Genomic DNA, 16,170 nt, shown 5'->3' on the forward strand with positions numbered 1-16,170 from the left:
TTTTAATTGCAATTAAGTTAAATTTATTTAATGTGTTTGGTTTGAAGTTTTAAAGAGGGATTTGAAAACAGAAAGAGAAAAAATATATGAAACTAAATAAAATATTATTTTATTTACATTTTATTTATTTTATTTATTTTTCTTTTTAAATTTTTTCTCAAATTTCTCAACTAAAGACACAGTATTAGAAAATAAAAATATAAATAAATAAATAAAATAATCAAAAATAATAATAATAATTGAGAAAGCGAAACCAAACAAGTCTGACTCTTAGGAAAATTGGGTCAAATTTCACCTTAAATTCCAAGTAGGTTGTCGGAGAATCACATGGGTCTTTTTTTTCTGTTTCTTTTTGAACAACGAGAAGCACATGGATTTGATTTGAGGAGGTGACACCATGGTGATGAGGTCATCACCATCACCCTGGCCTTCCCTGTCTCTATAATTATATCCTCCTCCCATCTGTTTTTCTGCTCAAACTCAAACAAAACCATTCCCAACTTCCCAAGCAAAGTCATCTGCCTTCTCCCTCCTATACTTTCTCACTCATCACCTTCTCTCTCTCTCTCTCTCTAAAAAGATGGAATTCAGTGACAGGACAACCACTTCATCATCACCCTTCCCTGTGTCTATTACTAGCACTCCCTTGTCATCCTTTCCTCCAACATCTTCTTCTCCCACTCAATCTCCAACTCCTCCAAGTCTTACTATGAGCCCTTGTGCTGCATGCAAAATTCTCCGTCGCCGCTGCGTCGACAACTGTGTTTTGGCACCCTACTTTCCTCCTACTGATCCACTCAGTTTCACCATCGCCCACAAAGTCTTTGGAGCTGGCAACATCATCAAGTTATTGCAGGTAATGCTTTTAGGCCACTCTGGTCTCAATTGATTTTAATTGATTGCTCAATCGAAAATTCCAAGAGAAAAGGAAAAAATAAAAAGTGAAGTCTGCAACTCAATTGGGTTCTTTTCAAAACCTTGAAATGGTGATTACCTCACCTCCTGTAAAGCGGGTGATACATTTTACTTCAAAAATTATTCAGTCTGGTTGGTTTTAATTATTTTAATTTAATTTTCTAAAATTTTGAATTTTTTATTTTACGTAATTTTTTTAGTTTTAGTGAATATTTTTAAAATTTTAAGTAATTTTTTTTTTACTTTTTTAAGTGTACCTTACTTAAATATATTTAAAAAATAAAATATTTGTAAATAAATATTTTAAAAAATCAATAAATATACAAAAAATATATATATACTGAATTCTTGTATTTTTTTATTTATATTTTTGGTATTTAGTGAATTTTCTAAATATTTTTTTCACAAATATTATACTTTTTAAATATATGTATGTTAGGTGTATCTAAAAATTAAAAAAAAAATTACTTAGAATATTAAAAAAATTTAGTAAAGACAAAAAAATACATAAAACAAAAAACTTTAAATTTTTTGTAAAGTGAATCTCGAAAATCTATACCAAACAAGCTAATTTATTTTCTAGTTACAAGGGAGTGCATAAGACACATCAGGGGATTATTGACTGTTCTTAAAGTTTCATACTATTTCACTAACCATCATACAACATATCTTCTTGTGTTCCTTAATTACTTGATATAAAATTATGCCTTTACATTTTTCACTAATAAGAACACTTCGCGTAACTGTACTTTAGAAACACCCAATAACTTTGCTGCATGGGGAGGGGGAATTTTTTTTTTTTTTTTTTCCGTCGACAAGTGTTAAACCCCATATTGGTGAACAAGAGTATGACCTTCTCTACCATGTTGGCACAACTCTAATTAATTTTTTTTTGATCGGCACAACTCTAATTAATGGATGCTGCTATTCCTTATTCCTATGTGGTACCCTGCTCGATTTTGATTGGCAAAAAAATAAAACAAAAACAACAATACATCATTTATGTTTACATTTTATTCTTTGTTTTTATCCTCAAAAAATAGAACCAAAAAAAAAAAAAGAAAAAGAAATTAAAATAAAAGGGACAATATATCTGAAGTCTATAGTGACAAAAATACATCATTGCCGGCTAAGAATGTCCCAATTAAGTTGGGACATTTAGTAATATTTATAAGAGCATTATTATTCTAACCTAAGGATTGGTTTGGAAAGTGGATTGGTTTTTTTGTTTTTTGACTTTTTTTTGGCTATTTTAGCCTGGGTAAAAAGTTTGGTTTGGGAATAATTTTTTGACTTTTTTGATTTTTTTTGTGAGAGAAGAGTGTAATAATTATGAGTTAGATGTGATGTTTTGTTTGTTATGGCTAAAATAATTTATTTTGTCTTTTGTAGCTATTTTAGGATTCGTTTGGCAAGAAGAGTTTGGGGCTTTTTTGGCTATTTTGGCCACAAAAGACAAAATAGACTATTTTAGCCACAAAAAACAAAACATCACATCGACCCCATAATTATTACACTCTTCTCTCACAAAAAAAGTCAAAAAAGTCAAAAAGTCAAAAAGCCCTTCCCAAACCAATCTTTTTAACCCAGACTAAAATAGCCAAAAAAGTCAAAAAGCTAAAAAGCCAACCCACTTCCCAAACAGAGGCTTAGCCACAAACCATCTTCCCAAATGGACGCTAAAAGTTGGATCAATTTTTCAAATCTAACGATATTGCAACTAATCATCCATCCTAAAAGTTGGATCAATTTTTCAAATATAATGATATTGCAACTAATCATCCATCTAAGACAATTATGAGGTGTTTTAAAACCTGACTTTTTTATTTTATTTTTATTTTTTGAAAAAATGTGTAGAAAATGTAAGAGATAATGTGACTCAAAATGGGTTAAAAGTTGAAAAGCGACTTTTAACCCACTTTCAAAACGATACCTATTTCTTTCATATCCATTTTATTATTAATCAATCATCTTTTTCACATCATTAAAATCTAGAAAATAAATTTAAAAAATAAATTTGTATAACATTTTTTTTATATTTATAATTGGTTCAGAAAATCACATGATTTTGCCAATAGTAACCTCTTTGTTGCAATAATTAATTTGCATCATTGCTAACTTCAAAAATTATTTTGAATTTGATTAGCGACTTTTGTTTTTTGTGAATGGGGTTCCAGCTTTTTCTTTTTGTCTTTATGTATAGCTAGAAAAGTTGACATTGCCCTTTTCTCGCGGAGAAATTTTTTCTAAAATAGCAGGTGAAAATCAATAATTTAGGCCAAGTTTGGCATGTCTTGAAAAAGACAAAAAGTCAAAAAGTTATTATCTTATTTAAGTCACATCATCTTATTTAAGTCACATCACTTCTCTAACATATCACTTCAAACCCAACCCAAACTCAATCCATATTTCATAAAAACTCAAAAAGTACACTTATTTAGATCATACCAAACAACTCCTTAGTCGAGTTTTGTTATAAGTTTTAAAATGTTCAAGTACAAAGTGGTTACTTCCATGAAGTTGCATGTTTTAGATACCATGCATCTAATCCCAAAAGCAGGTATGAAAACGAAAGACATTATTCATCAACACACAGATCTAGGATTTGAATTTTGGAAGGATAAAAACACATATAACTTTTCATCAAAAATTATTATTATAAAATTTTAAATTTGATTTATATTAGCACAAAAAAAAAAGAATAATATTACTATTAATCGGACATTCTTTGTCAACATAATTGAGAACAAAAATATAATTGAACATATTTCTTTTGTCTGCGTTAACTTAACAAAATATTAACTATTATTATGTCTTCGTCTACTAAAATTAACTATTTGAAAATGTTATAATCGCAACTTTTTATAATATACATATACATATATATATATATATATATATATATATATATATATATATAAACATCTATGATAAGCTCGACATCAAAATCTTAATTAATAACTTTCTCAATAAATATAATCAAGTGACTTGTTACAAAATCATCTTTTATTTTATCATGCATATGAGTTTTGAAAACATTTATAATTTAAAATGTATTTTGTGAGTATAATGATAATCCGTTTCAATAAACGGTATTAAGTTTTATAAAATTATTTTAAGAATGTCATGTTAAAGTAAATAATATTTTTATTTCCAGACAATATTCATATTTCCAAAGAATGAACAAAGAATAATGAATGCAAAATAAGATACATAAACCAATTAAAGTGTGATTTATAAAAGAACAAAAAATACATAAATGACATATGAGCAGAAAGTAAGAATAGTAACAAATACAAAAAAAATAAAAGCATATAAGTAACTCTAAACAATATACAAATATAACAAATAATAAATATAATAAATAGAATAGATCAATAGCGGATAAAACTCAATTTAAAAATTATTTTAAAAATTTTACAATGTAAATAAATTAAAAAGTGTGAACTACTGAAATTTTAAGAATGTGAAACAATTTAGTTTGAAATTATATTAATAATTATTAGTATAATATATATATATTTAAAAATTTTAGAGGTCCGCTCGCACCCCTAGATCCATCTACTTCCAAGTTTGAGTAAAGTGGAAAGTTGAGTACACCAACACTTGTGCGCGCCGATGGCCTTGTGATCTAATAGTATGGATGTAAGAGTTTGAGAGATTATTTCATTGATTATCAAACAATTACATCATGTATTTATCTATACACATTACACCACGACTAGCACTCTAACAACCTAACTAACTATCACTGTTTCTAACCAATTCAGTTACAAGCTATACTGTGCAGTACCCTATTTTTTTTTTTTTTTTTTTTTTTTTATCGACAAAAGAAAACTTTATTGATGAACCGTATATAAATTACAAACATCAATAAAGAGGAGTTTGGAGCTAGAAAAAGGTCCAACCTCCTAGTTGGTGAGAAACAACACAAAAAATCTCCTAATTGACAGCAGCAGCAGAAAGACATGCAGCAGCAGATCAATTTCCTCTCTACATAATTAATTTCCAAAAACAGCAGCAGATAGACATGCTCCAACCTCCTAGTTTCTACAATAGACATGCAGCAGCAGCTCAATCCACACCCTTCCATCACAAAGCCTCATGAGGTTTTACAAACTGTGCCTCCATCACTACTGCAAAAAACAGAGACGCTCTGTCTGAAGAACATCACAAACTAGAAAAAATCATGCAGCAGCAGTTGACAAAAAGCTCCAGACCAATTCACACCCATCCATCACAAAGCATCCACTTAATTACATGTAGCTAAATTGCTGAAATCAGCAGTCAAGCATTAGCAGGCCACACCAGATATAAAATACAGAAGGCCAATTCATCAGCAAACAACAAAATACAGAAGGCCAAAACCATACCAACTTATCTCTGCCACACACCAGATATAAAACCATCAGCACACAACACGTACTTAAGAGACAGCAAAAACTGAGCAGAACAAGACTTACCAGATGAACTACCAACAACTCTAGACCATCCATCCAAACCCAATCAAACCTGGTCTGATTTAAATTAGACAAATGACCTTCACCCCACCTGAATCTAGAGCACATGCCCACTGCATTTTAAACAACAAACCTCTGAAGCACTGAACCTTACTACAATTTAATCTGGCAGAGATTGGACACTAAATCATGGACTGAATAATCCACCCCACTCTGCAGTACGCTATACTTACTATGTAGCTAAGATGTATCCTCATCAGCATTTACGTGTTTGCAAGAGTGAGAGTGGGAGTTCGAGTGAGAGTGAGGGGGGTGTTTGGCATGTGCTAAAATAGCCCATGTTATTTTAGTACATTATGTTATTTAGATCACAATCATCCTATTTGGATTTCATCACCTCTCTATAACATCACTTTAAATTTAACTTTTAGTTCACATTTTTTCTTTAAAAGTGAAAAAATATACTTATTTAAATCATCTGAAACACTTCTTGAATGTTTAATTTCCTGGAAGCAATTAAAAACCAACAGGCGACCAAAAAAACAAACAAAAAAAACTTGTACAGCAAAAGTGAGATGGGTACTTTGTCGAGTCTCTCACATTCGGTATGCTAATTAGTAGCATCATTGAGTGACCCTCACTATTTTGACTTATATTTGAATTCACTACTCAACTTCCATTTCAATATGGTTATTTTTGAACCTCAAACAATGATTTAATGTAACTTTAGTAATACTAATGACATAAATTGTGATTCGTTACAGGAAATTCCCGACTCTCAGAGAGCAGATACAGTGAGAAGTATCATTTATGAAGCCAATGCTAGGATTAGAGATCCAGTATATGGCTGCGCAGGTGTGATTTATCAGCTTCAAAAGCAAGTTACTGAGATCGGAGCGGAGTTGGCTAAGACACAAGCACAGCTTGTTAACATGCAATGCCAACAAGCTAATTTACTGGGCTTAGTTTGCATGGACATGCCACAATCTCAGCAACAACAACAGCTGCAGCACGAAGAATACAAAATAGGGACGGAATTAGAAGAAAATTATAGGGGGCCATGGTCCCCTCTATTTTTGTGAAAAACACTATTTGGCATAGCACTTCTAAGAATATATATCATATTTCATAGATAAAATAGTCTCCTAGTATAAAAATATCTCATTCTTTTCACATCTTGTAATTTTTTTTTTTATTTTTTTTTTTTGAATTATCAAAAACAGTTCTTCATCCTATTAAAGATTGTTTCTATAGTATTGATTTTTTTTTATTTTTTTTATTTTTATGTGTATATATATTTTATATATCGTATTGTACATAAATATGTGTTTGTATATAAAGTGAAAAAATATTATTTGTGTTTTGACCCCTCTGATGATAAAATTCTGATTCTATCCCTATCACCCAGCGATAACTCAGTCTTCTCTGCTGATGATATAAATTTTAGGCCAGCTTGGGAACCTCTCTGGACATGTGCAAATCTTGAAGAATGTTCCAAAGTTTAAATTTCTTATTACTAGTTAATGAAGGAAATTACTCAGAAGAATAGTAATGAAGAGATATCAATTGTAGTGATGCAGCTGGGTAGTTGCTGATACTCTGGGTAATGGCGCAGTTGCTGGTGTATTGGCTGCACAATTCTGTGGTTGTCTGTGCTGGTAGTCTGCACAATTCTGTGGTGTTTTGGCTGCACAATTCTGTGCTGCTACTGAACTGGTTTTGGGCTACAAAGTTCTCCATCAAGTGATGCTCATCAGGCCTTCAGCTGGTGTTTGTTTGTTTTGTTCAGTTTCGCACTTTCACCTTGCTGCTGTTTGTTTTGTTCTTCTGTCTTTTGTTCAGTTTTTCAGTTTTTTGGAGCTTGGGTGTTTGATTGGCTTCTCGCCAATCTTGGGTTTCGTGCAGGAAGCTTTGTCCCCCCCCCCCCCCCCGCCCCGCGATTTGTCATCAATATATTTTCATTTTGCTGATCAAAAAAAAAAAAAAAAAAAAAGTTGTGGAGGCTTTGGAAACAGAGGCTTTTGCTGGATGTTTGTTGTTGGTGACCTATTGCTGTGCTGGTTTGTGTTGCCTGCTGCTTTTTGTTTTGTTTTTCTTCTGATTGGTTGCTCACCAATTTTGATGGTGTGCTTGCAACTGATTGGTTGCTCACCAACTTTGATGGTGTGCCTGCAAGAGATTGGGCAGTTATATTGGTGCCAACCTAGTTGGGATTGGTATATTCGCTGTAATGCTTTTACACCATTTTCCTTTTCTGATGTAAAGTTTTATCGTTCATCAATAAAAAAAAATTTTGCCGATCAAAAAAAAATTTGTAGTGATGCAGCTTTAAATAGTCTATCTTCAAGGATTGAGATATTTGACAAGATCATTTGTAATTCTGCTGGATTTTCCTACTTTGTAATTTTCTGAAGAAAAAAGAATTAAAATTATTTAACAGAAAAAGTACATAAAGTATTATTAATTTATTAATATTTTCAGTTTTTGGGTTGTAGCTCTAATATAAACATTTTGAAGAAGTTTTCCACCAACTTAGAATGTAGGAATTCTTACAATCTAAGTAATGTGACATCCTATGATTTCGCTAAAAAATTACACAATTCAAGGAAGCACGTATTTAGAATCCTAGTTATTTAGGTAACTTATTTATTTTTTTGATAAAATTGGTAAAAAATCCAATTTAAATAGGGTGTAAGGCATTAGATGATAAGGACATGTCGAAAAAGTCGTCAGCACTAGACAAAGTTGTTGGAAAAGTCATCAAAAAATTGGCCCAAAAAGTCGCCCAAAAAGTCAGTGGCGGTGGTAGCAGGTGGTAGTGGCGAGTTAAAGAAATGTGCGATATTCAATAGATAGAGTGTCGAATGAGTGACATGTATCACGTTTTAACAAATAATTAATTTGGTGAATTTCAACAGATAAAACAATAGGCTTGATAAATTTCAACAGATAAACAAACTTGGCGATTTCAATGGTGATTCCCAAGAGATAGACAAATAGGTTAATTTCAACATATAGTTGTCAATTTGAAAAAATTGTATCTTTTTGGCCCAAAGATATTAGAGTTTCGACCTAAAGACTTCCAAAAGATTAAGAAATGGACCTATGGCTTGAGTGCACTATTTTTTTGTAATTAAATTTTTATATGAAAATATAAAATTCAATATTAGTAAATTTTGGATGACCCATCTATTGATTTTTTATTTTATTTTATTTTATTTTGCCCGATGAAATTGTTCCACAATTGTATTGCACAATTAATACAAATTGAAAATCTACAAAGATTATTTTGGTTGTATCATAAGAAAAAGAAAAAAATCTACATACATTAGACACCATTGTGTGTTGCAAAATTTTATTATCAAAAATCAGTTTATTTGGTTTAATTTTTTATATATACTTTCTAGATTTTTTTTGTCTTTAGTAACTTTTCATATTTTAATTAAATTTTTAGATGCACATAATGTAAATGCATTCAAAAGATAAAATATTTGTGAAAAAATCTAATTTTTTTAATTAAAATGAATACAAAATAAAATCAAAAAATGACATTTTTCATTTGTTTTTTGTCGCTATTCTTTACTCAAATTTTTATTGTATGTATATATTTTTGTACGACACACAATGTTGTTTTGGAATTAGGTATTTTGGCCAAAAAATCAAAAAGCCACTATAAGCTGTCACACCACTCTTTTTATTTTTTTGAACATCTTTTCGTAAAAATTTAAAAAATTATTAAAATAATATGTTCCTAAACGAGGCATTTGTGGAACAATTTGGTAGTGAAAAAAAATATATAAAATTCAAGTGATAGGTCATCCAAAAATTACCAAAATTAAATTTTACATTTTAGATTAAGATTTAATTACAAAAACAATACACAAATTACCTAAAATAATTAAGATTCCAAATGCATGTTTAATTTCATAGCCACTCATAGAATCAGGGACGGAGGGAAGGAGGCCCCGGGGGGTCACGTGCCCTCCCTGAGTTTTGGATTTTTTTTATTTTTATTTTTTTACAAACATAAAGAAAATATTTTATATAAAAATATTTATAAAAATATTATTTAGAGTGAAATGTCAATAATATTTTTAAAATTATAAGAACAATAATGATTATTTTGATTGAAAATAAAAAGACTACAATATTATTATCTATGAAAATTTCAATATAATGGTGATCTTTATCATTATTGATATGCAAACACTAAAAAAAAATACACTTTTGGCGACTAATGTTTTAGTCACCAAAAGCACGGATTTTAGTCACCGAAATGATTTGCCGACCAAACATTTTGGTCGCTGGCTTTGTCGCGGATGCATTGTCGGCGAACGTATTGGCGACAAAAAATTTTTTAGTCGCTACAAATGCAACAGAATGGCAACTAGTCTTTTAGTAGGCAAAAGAGGCAGCTATTAGCGACAAACAATGCTTTAGTCGCTAAAAATTCAACATAATGGCGACTAATTTTTAGTAGGCAAAAGACGCATCTATTAGTGACTAATAGTGCTTTAGCCGCTAATGATTCATATTGGCGACTAAGATATTAGTCACCCAAAGGGTGCAGCACATTTTCAACTACTAAATCTGTTGTCATCAAAAAGTTCAATTATATATGGCGACCAAATTAATAGTCGCCAATAGTTTCATTTTTAGCTACCAAAGATTTTGTCGCGGAAGGTTATTCTAGTTTAGCTACTACACAGTTTAGTTGCCAAAAGTGTGTTCAATTTTTAGCTACTAAACAATTAGTCGCCAAAACTATTTTCCATTCATTTTAGCTACTAAATATTTAGTCGGGAAAATATAGATTTCTTTTTTTAGGCTACCAATTTTTTTGTCACCAAAAATGTCATTTTTCTTTTGTTTATTTTTTTTTTCATTTTAATAAATTTTTTCAAAACCTGTATATATCCATCGCAACCTGTAATAGGTATACAAATAAATCAATATATATATATTATCACATATTCCGTACTACATGTTTCACTTACAACCATCAAACAAAAAAAACACCTTACAATGTAAACTTATATACAAACCAACTAATATATTCCAATTAAAAATAATAACGTCATACATTCCAACTATGTTACCAGAACAATGTCCTCTATATACACAAAACATTGTTACTATACTATGCATTGTAATGATCATTTGGCATGGTACATATTACCATGGTAATATTACCATAGTAATATGTACCACGACAAAAGGTAGTCTATATATACCACCAAAGCAATTAATACAAGTTCCAAAAATACTATGTACCCCGCCAAAATTTATATGTATGATTCATCCAATTTCCACACAAAAAGTCGGGGACGACCAAAAACTTCCCAACTTTGCACAAATGTGAATTATCTTCCGGACAAAAATATAGAAGGTCCACATGTTAATGCCAAAAGCCATCTACACAACAAAAATGACACCCATTAGTTCCATTGTAAACAAAAATTTTCAACAAAAAGTATGTACGAACGTTTGAGGGGATAGGACCCCACTTGATGCGCCCTTCCCTCCGCACCTGGCATCATATACGTAAGCACGATTTGTTCTTGAAACTTAATGCATTTGGAAACTCAATGCAAAGGTATGTGCTGTGTAACATTTACGTTGGCTTATAGAACAAAGTGTACTTAAGTAAATATTCTAACAAAATTCCATAAGCAAACATATATGCACAGAATTTAAACACATAATTAGGCAAATAAATAGTTTAAAATAATATACATGTCATGATCGTCACACGGTTGTTATCAATTACACTAAACTAAGACAAAAGCATAAATTCATGATCAAAATCGAGTTCATTAAAATTATAAGGATCAAAATAATATAAGGGCCAAAACATATAGACTATCAATGTAATTTGTCACTGTATAAATTAACCATGTGTTGCATGTACCAGCTGAGAAGGCTGCAAACTGATGATATTCCCCAGAATTGGGAATTTTGGCAAAGTTTCACATCCATATGGTTCATTTGGGTACTATTTCACGATTTTTGCAGGTAATATATACTTGTATCGGTTATAGGCTAGTGTTGTGACCATATACCTTTGTAAAATTTGGTTGGGTTGGTTGACTTATCAAGAAGGCTCATATGAATTCCAGATTGTATTATTATGGTTTGAAACTTCTGTATTTGTGCTTTTATTTCAGCTGTAAGAAAGATCTTTTATTGTTCCAGAAGTAATAACTACTTGTTGACATATCCTATAAATACATTTTCAACGATTTTCAACGATTAACTATTTAGTTGGCATCCAAACTAAATAGTTGACATATCCTATAAATGCATTTTCACATCCAAACTTCTGTAGTTGACATATCCTATAAATACATTTTCAACGATTTTATGAAAGTCTTCAATGGTGAAGAAACTTTTGTTTGGAGCTGAAGTAAAGATGGGTCTATCAACTAATATTTGACATTGTAAGTTGCATTTGTTGTATCAGAAATCTAAACATGCAGGATTTGAGCCATCCATGCCAAGTACCTCATCTAACATTTGGTTAGGCTTTTCCTTTTTATTCCAATGTACAGTGCCATTGATTTAGGGGCATCAAAGGGAGTGTAGTTATGGACTAACAAGGGCATGACTAAATCTAACCTTTATGCACCTGTTGATGATAACCTTTATGCTAAGTTCATGGCGTTTTCCACACAAACTCCCAACGTACGCGTGCTAATTACATCCCGCATGTCCCCACAGGTCCTATTTGACATGAGGAAGCTACCCATGCCATCTCTACAGTGATTTAGGGGCTGCTTTCAATTTTCGGCCCTCGAAGGCCTTTTTCGGCTAATTTGACGACGTTTTCGTAAGACAACAAATAACCTGCATACTCTAATATTAACTGAACTAACATATTTTTCCAATATGAAAATAACGAAGCTCGTAATTGTCCAATGGATTCAACATGGGCAATAGGGAGAAAAATACCCGGAATTATGTTTATTACAACCTTATGGAAATCAGATTATGCCATCAAGTGGTTACCTTATTGTAGACACCCCATTTTTGACCGACCTTAAGACTCAGACGTCACCGATTGAGCACTTGGGGATGTTGCATATCGTGCTCATTCAGAGGTTTCAGAGTCTCGGCTGCGAGCCTTGCCTCCGGACTTCCGGACTCTTTCATGCTTTGCCTCGGTTTGCGAACCAGGCTCTATTTTCTCTTTTTTCTCTTCCCGAAGGGAGGGAGAGGTCTCGTAGATCATCTCTCAGTGGCCGTAGGCTACGTTTCGTGGTCGTAGGCCATTTTTCCCATTTGGAGTCCGATTTCTGGTTTTTTGGAGCCGTTGGCCGTGTGCCTCGGTTCGGGACCGCTTAACCACCTCCATTTGCTCCGATTTTTGGCATACATCTTATTTGCTCCCTTTTGAGGGAAACTGTGGCTCGAGAAACCAACTTCGTGGTCGAACACCACTTCCGGTGCCTAACAGTCAGTTTCCGGGGCCTCGGGCTGCGCGTTTCGGCCCCCGAACCTTCATTTTGCATCGGTTTGGGTTCATTTTTGGCAGGGACCTCTGTTTCATTGTTAAGAAGGTCGTAGAAGGGTGGGAGGCCAGCAATTATTCTGACAACCAGTTTTATTCCTCCATCGCCCTCCGTCGCCCGTTTTTCTCACTTGAAAGCCAATGTTGACCACCCTAAGGCCACTTTTTCTTGCCCCAAACCCCATATTTGTGTTGTACATACTTGGGAGGCCACCAATATCACATGGCCGGCCATTAATTGTGTGTGACCCTTTTGAGCCCCTCCTAAAAGTGGGCTTTTCTCTCTCCTGGTTTACTTTCTCCAGTTTTCGACCACTTGGTTGTGTTGTGCACACATGAGAGGCTCTCTTTTTGGCATGGCCGGCCACTAATACTGCTCGACCCTTTTGACCCTTGGCCGACCGGCCATGGGGAAGGCCGACCGGCCACCTAAACCCTACCAAACCATCCGGCCTTGATCCTCTCTCTGGGTACATTACAAATATGCATTTTGTTTCCCCCCAGATTGTGTATTCGGGGGGCTGCACTTTTAGAGGGAAACTTGAATCCATTTCCCCCCCTTTTTCCCCCCTCTTTTTCCCACTCTTTTTCTTATATAATAGGACCTCCAGCTCCCATCTGAGGGTTACAAAAATTTGCTTTAAGCTCCTACATTGTATCTCTCTCCCTCTACACTCCAACCCTCAAAACCTCTCAAACCCTACACCATTTCTACACCACCACCTAGCACCACACCACCACCATCCATTCCAGACACTTGGAGCTGTCTTCCAGGGCTAAGGAGCCACCAAACTCAAGCCAAGAGTTGTTGAAGCTTGGTCTACAAGGGTGAGTCTTCATTTTCCCACTTTTGTGCTTTATTTTGTTCTATATCTAAGCCATACTTGCTTACATTTTTGGGCTCCGAACCTAACTGAAAATAGCATTATTTTGAGCTCTTTTTCATGTTTGTTTAAGGGCTTCTCCCTGTTTGAGACTTCCTTTTTACACTTGCTTATTTACCTCTCTTGTATGCCTCTTTCTTGCATAGTATTTTAGGCTCATTTGTAAACTATTTTGAGTTTGATTATAAAATGTAAAGTGGCTTATTTTGAGCCCTTATTCAACATTGTTGAAGGGATCTTCACTGTTTGAGGCTTCCTTTTGTCACTTGCCTCTTTATCCCTCTTTTGGCCTTATTTTTGCATGTTTTGTTAGCCCCTTGTGCTTGTGTTTTTGGGCTCTAGTCCGAACTGTAAATAGACTTATTGTGACCCCTTCTTCATGTTTTATCAAGGGTCTTTTGATTTTTGAGGCTCCCTTTTTACACTTTGTGTTTAAACCTCTTTTTAGGCCTTATTTTGCATAGTGTTTTAAGCTTGCATGTACACTGTTTTGGGTTTGGTCATTAACTGTAAAATACCATGTTTTGGGCCCCTCTTCAACTTTTTTGAAGGGCCCTACTATGTTTGAGGCCAGAAACCATCACTTGCTTCTTTGTTTCCCTTTTGGCCCATTTCTTGCACAATGTTTTAGGCCTGTTTGTGTTTAGATCCGTGGCTTGTTGTAAACTGTAAAGTGCTTCATTTTGATCCCCTCTTCAACTTTGTTGAAGGGCTCATGGCCATTTAGGGCCATAAGTTGCTACTTGCTTCATTATCTCTCTTTTGGGGCCATTTTTGCATGTTAACTTAGCCCTATTTGTGTTCACTTTTTGGCATTGCTTAAAACTGTAAATATGCTTGTTTTGGGACTGTCTTGATTCTGTATTCACACTTCGTGTTCAAATAATGCATGCTTTGCATAGCCATAGGTCATTCCATGTACCTAATTTCATGTTTCGGGTCCCATTCCATGTATCGGGTACCATATTGCCATGATTCGGGGCTGTTTTGCATCATATTTTAGTACTGAAATTTGCATGTTTGCGTATCATGTTTCATACCTTGCCATGCTTTGATTAGAGTGGCAGTTGTGCTTTAGGATCGGTCCTCGGTTTGTGTGCATGTGTGCACGCATTTCGAGTGTCTCATTTTCATCTCATGGCCTCTTATGTGAGTGTGGCTGAGGTCCACTCACATTGGTGTAAGCCCATATTGCATTGTGTATGCCATTTCATTTCATAGCATTGCGTATGCTAGGTTGTATGTTAGAGCATTGTGTATGCCATGTTACCTCGTGCATCATGTATGCCATCTCATAGCATTGTGCATGCTAGGTTGTATATTAGTTGCATTCATGCATGTCATGCATATTGCATTGTGTTTGGGATAGAAGTTAGCCCGAGCACGGGAAACGAGATACGTTTCGTACTCCGAGTGACGGAACGTGTCTCAATTCTCAGTCACCGACACTCCGGATTATCCATGATGGAGTTTAGGTTTTGTTGTGTTTATATGTGCATTCATTTCATATTGAGTCATGCAATTCGACTCCTCGGCCATCATGCATCGAGATGCGTGATTGGTGGCACGAGGATCGAAGCATGCATACATTTGTGAAAATACATTGCCATACCCCTTTCCTGCTCTCTGTTGCAGCAAATCAAGAGTCAGCAGCCTTCCGGAGCTTGGCACGCATCCCAAGAACAATCGCAAACAGAGGCTAATTGGGGCATCGCAGTGGATTTCCGCACAAGGCAACTCGGACATGCATCATTCATCATCCAAAGCAGCGTCGAGGCAGTCACTAGCTTGCATGCTAGTTTACAGCTTACCTAGTTTAATTTGTTAATTAATTAAGATTTTGTAATTATTTGGACTGTAATATTTATTCAGGACTGTATTATTCTTTTGGACCCTCTGCGCGAGGGCACAACTATAATAAGTGTGCATGTGTGTGATGTATGTCTTCCAACCCCACGTCTTTCTCCCTTTTATTTACCCGCTTATGATGGTTAGATTAGGGCATGTTTCAATTAGCATACAGTATGATAGCATGTTCGCATGCACCGGGCTCGGCGCATCATACTAACTGTATCGTATTTTCAATTCCAAGTTGAATACATGCTAGCTGTAGCATTTCATATGCCATGTTTAGAATAGCCGAGCCTGCTATAGTTGCATCCTTGCATGTGTTGCATTAGGCATTTCTGTATAGTTAGGATCATGCATGGATTTCTAACCTAGCTTCTGTTTTGGCTTAGAGAACTCGGTAAGTTTTATGCTTTAGCATCCTTGCATGCGTGCGAGTGACTGCCATGATAGCATGCTTACCATGAGGCTAATTGCTTATGTGATATATCTGCCTGAACGCCTGTGGGTGAAGGTTAGGTTATTTGGATTGGAACAATTCATCAAATGTGTG

The 16,170-nt window shown here is 34.1% G+C and overlaps 1 protein-coding gene across 1 annotated transcript; it reads left to right on the forward strand.

Annotated features, from left to right (window-relative positions):
- The first annotated feature begins 478 nt into the window (after positions 1 to 478).
- Positions 479 to 6,628, forward strand: LOC145796625 (LOB domain-containing protein 1-like). Its single transcript, XM_082881818.1, has 2 exons — positions 479 to 856; positions 6,140 to 6,628. The coding sequence occupies exons 1-2, from the start codon at positions 581 to 583 to the stop codon at positions 6,455 to 6,457; spliced, it is 594 nt and encodes a 197-aa protein (XP_082737944.1). The 5' UTR covers positions 479 to 580; the 3' UTR covers positions 6,458 to 6,628.
- The last annotated feature ends 9,542 nt before the right edge of the window (positions 6,629 to 16,170 follow it).

The sequence above is a fragment of the Camellia sinensis genome, chromosome 8 (genome assembly GCF_055761805.1).
Source record: "Camellia sinensis isolate YWXY chromosome 8, ASM5576180v1, whole genome shotgun sequence".
Lineage (NCBI taxonomy): Eukaryota > Viridiplantae > Streptophyta > Magnoliopsida > Ericales > Theaceae > Camellia > Camellia sinensis.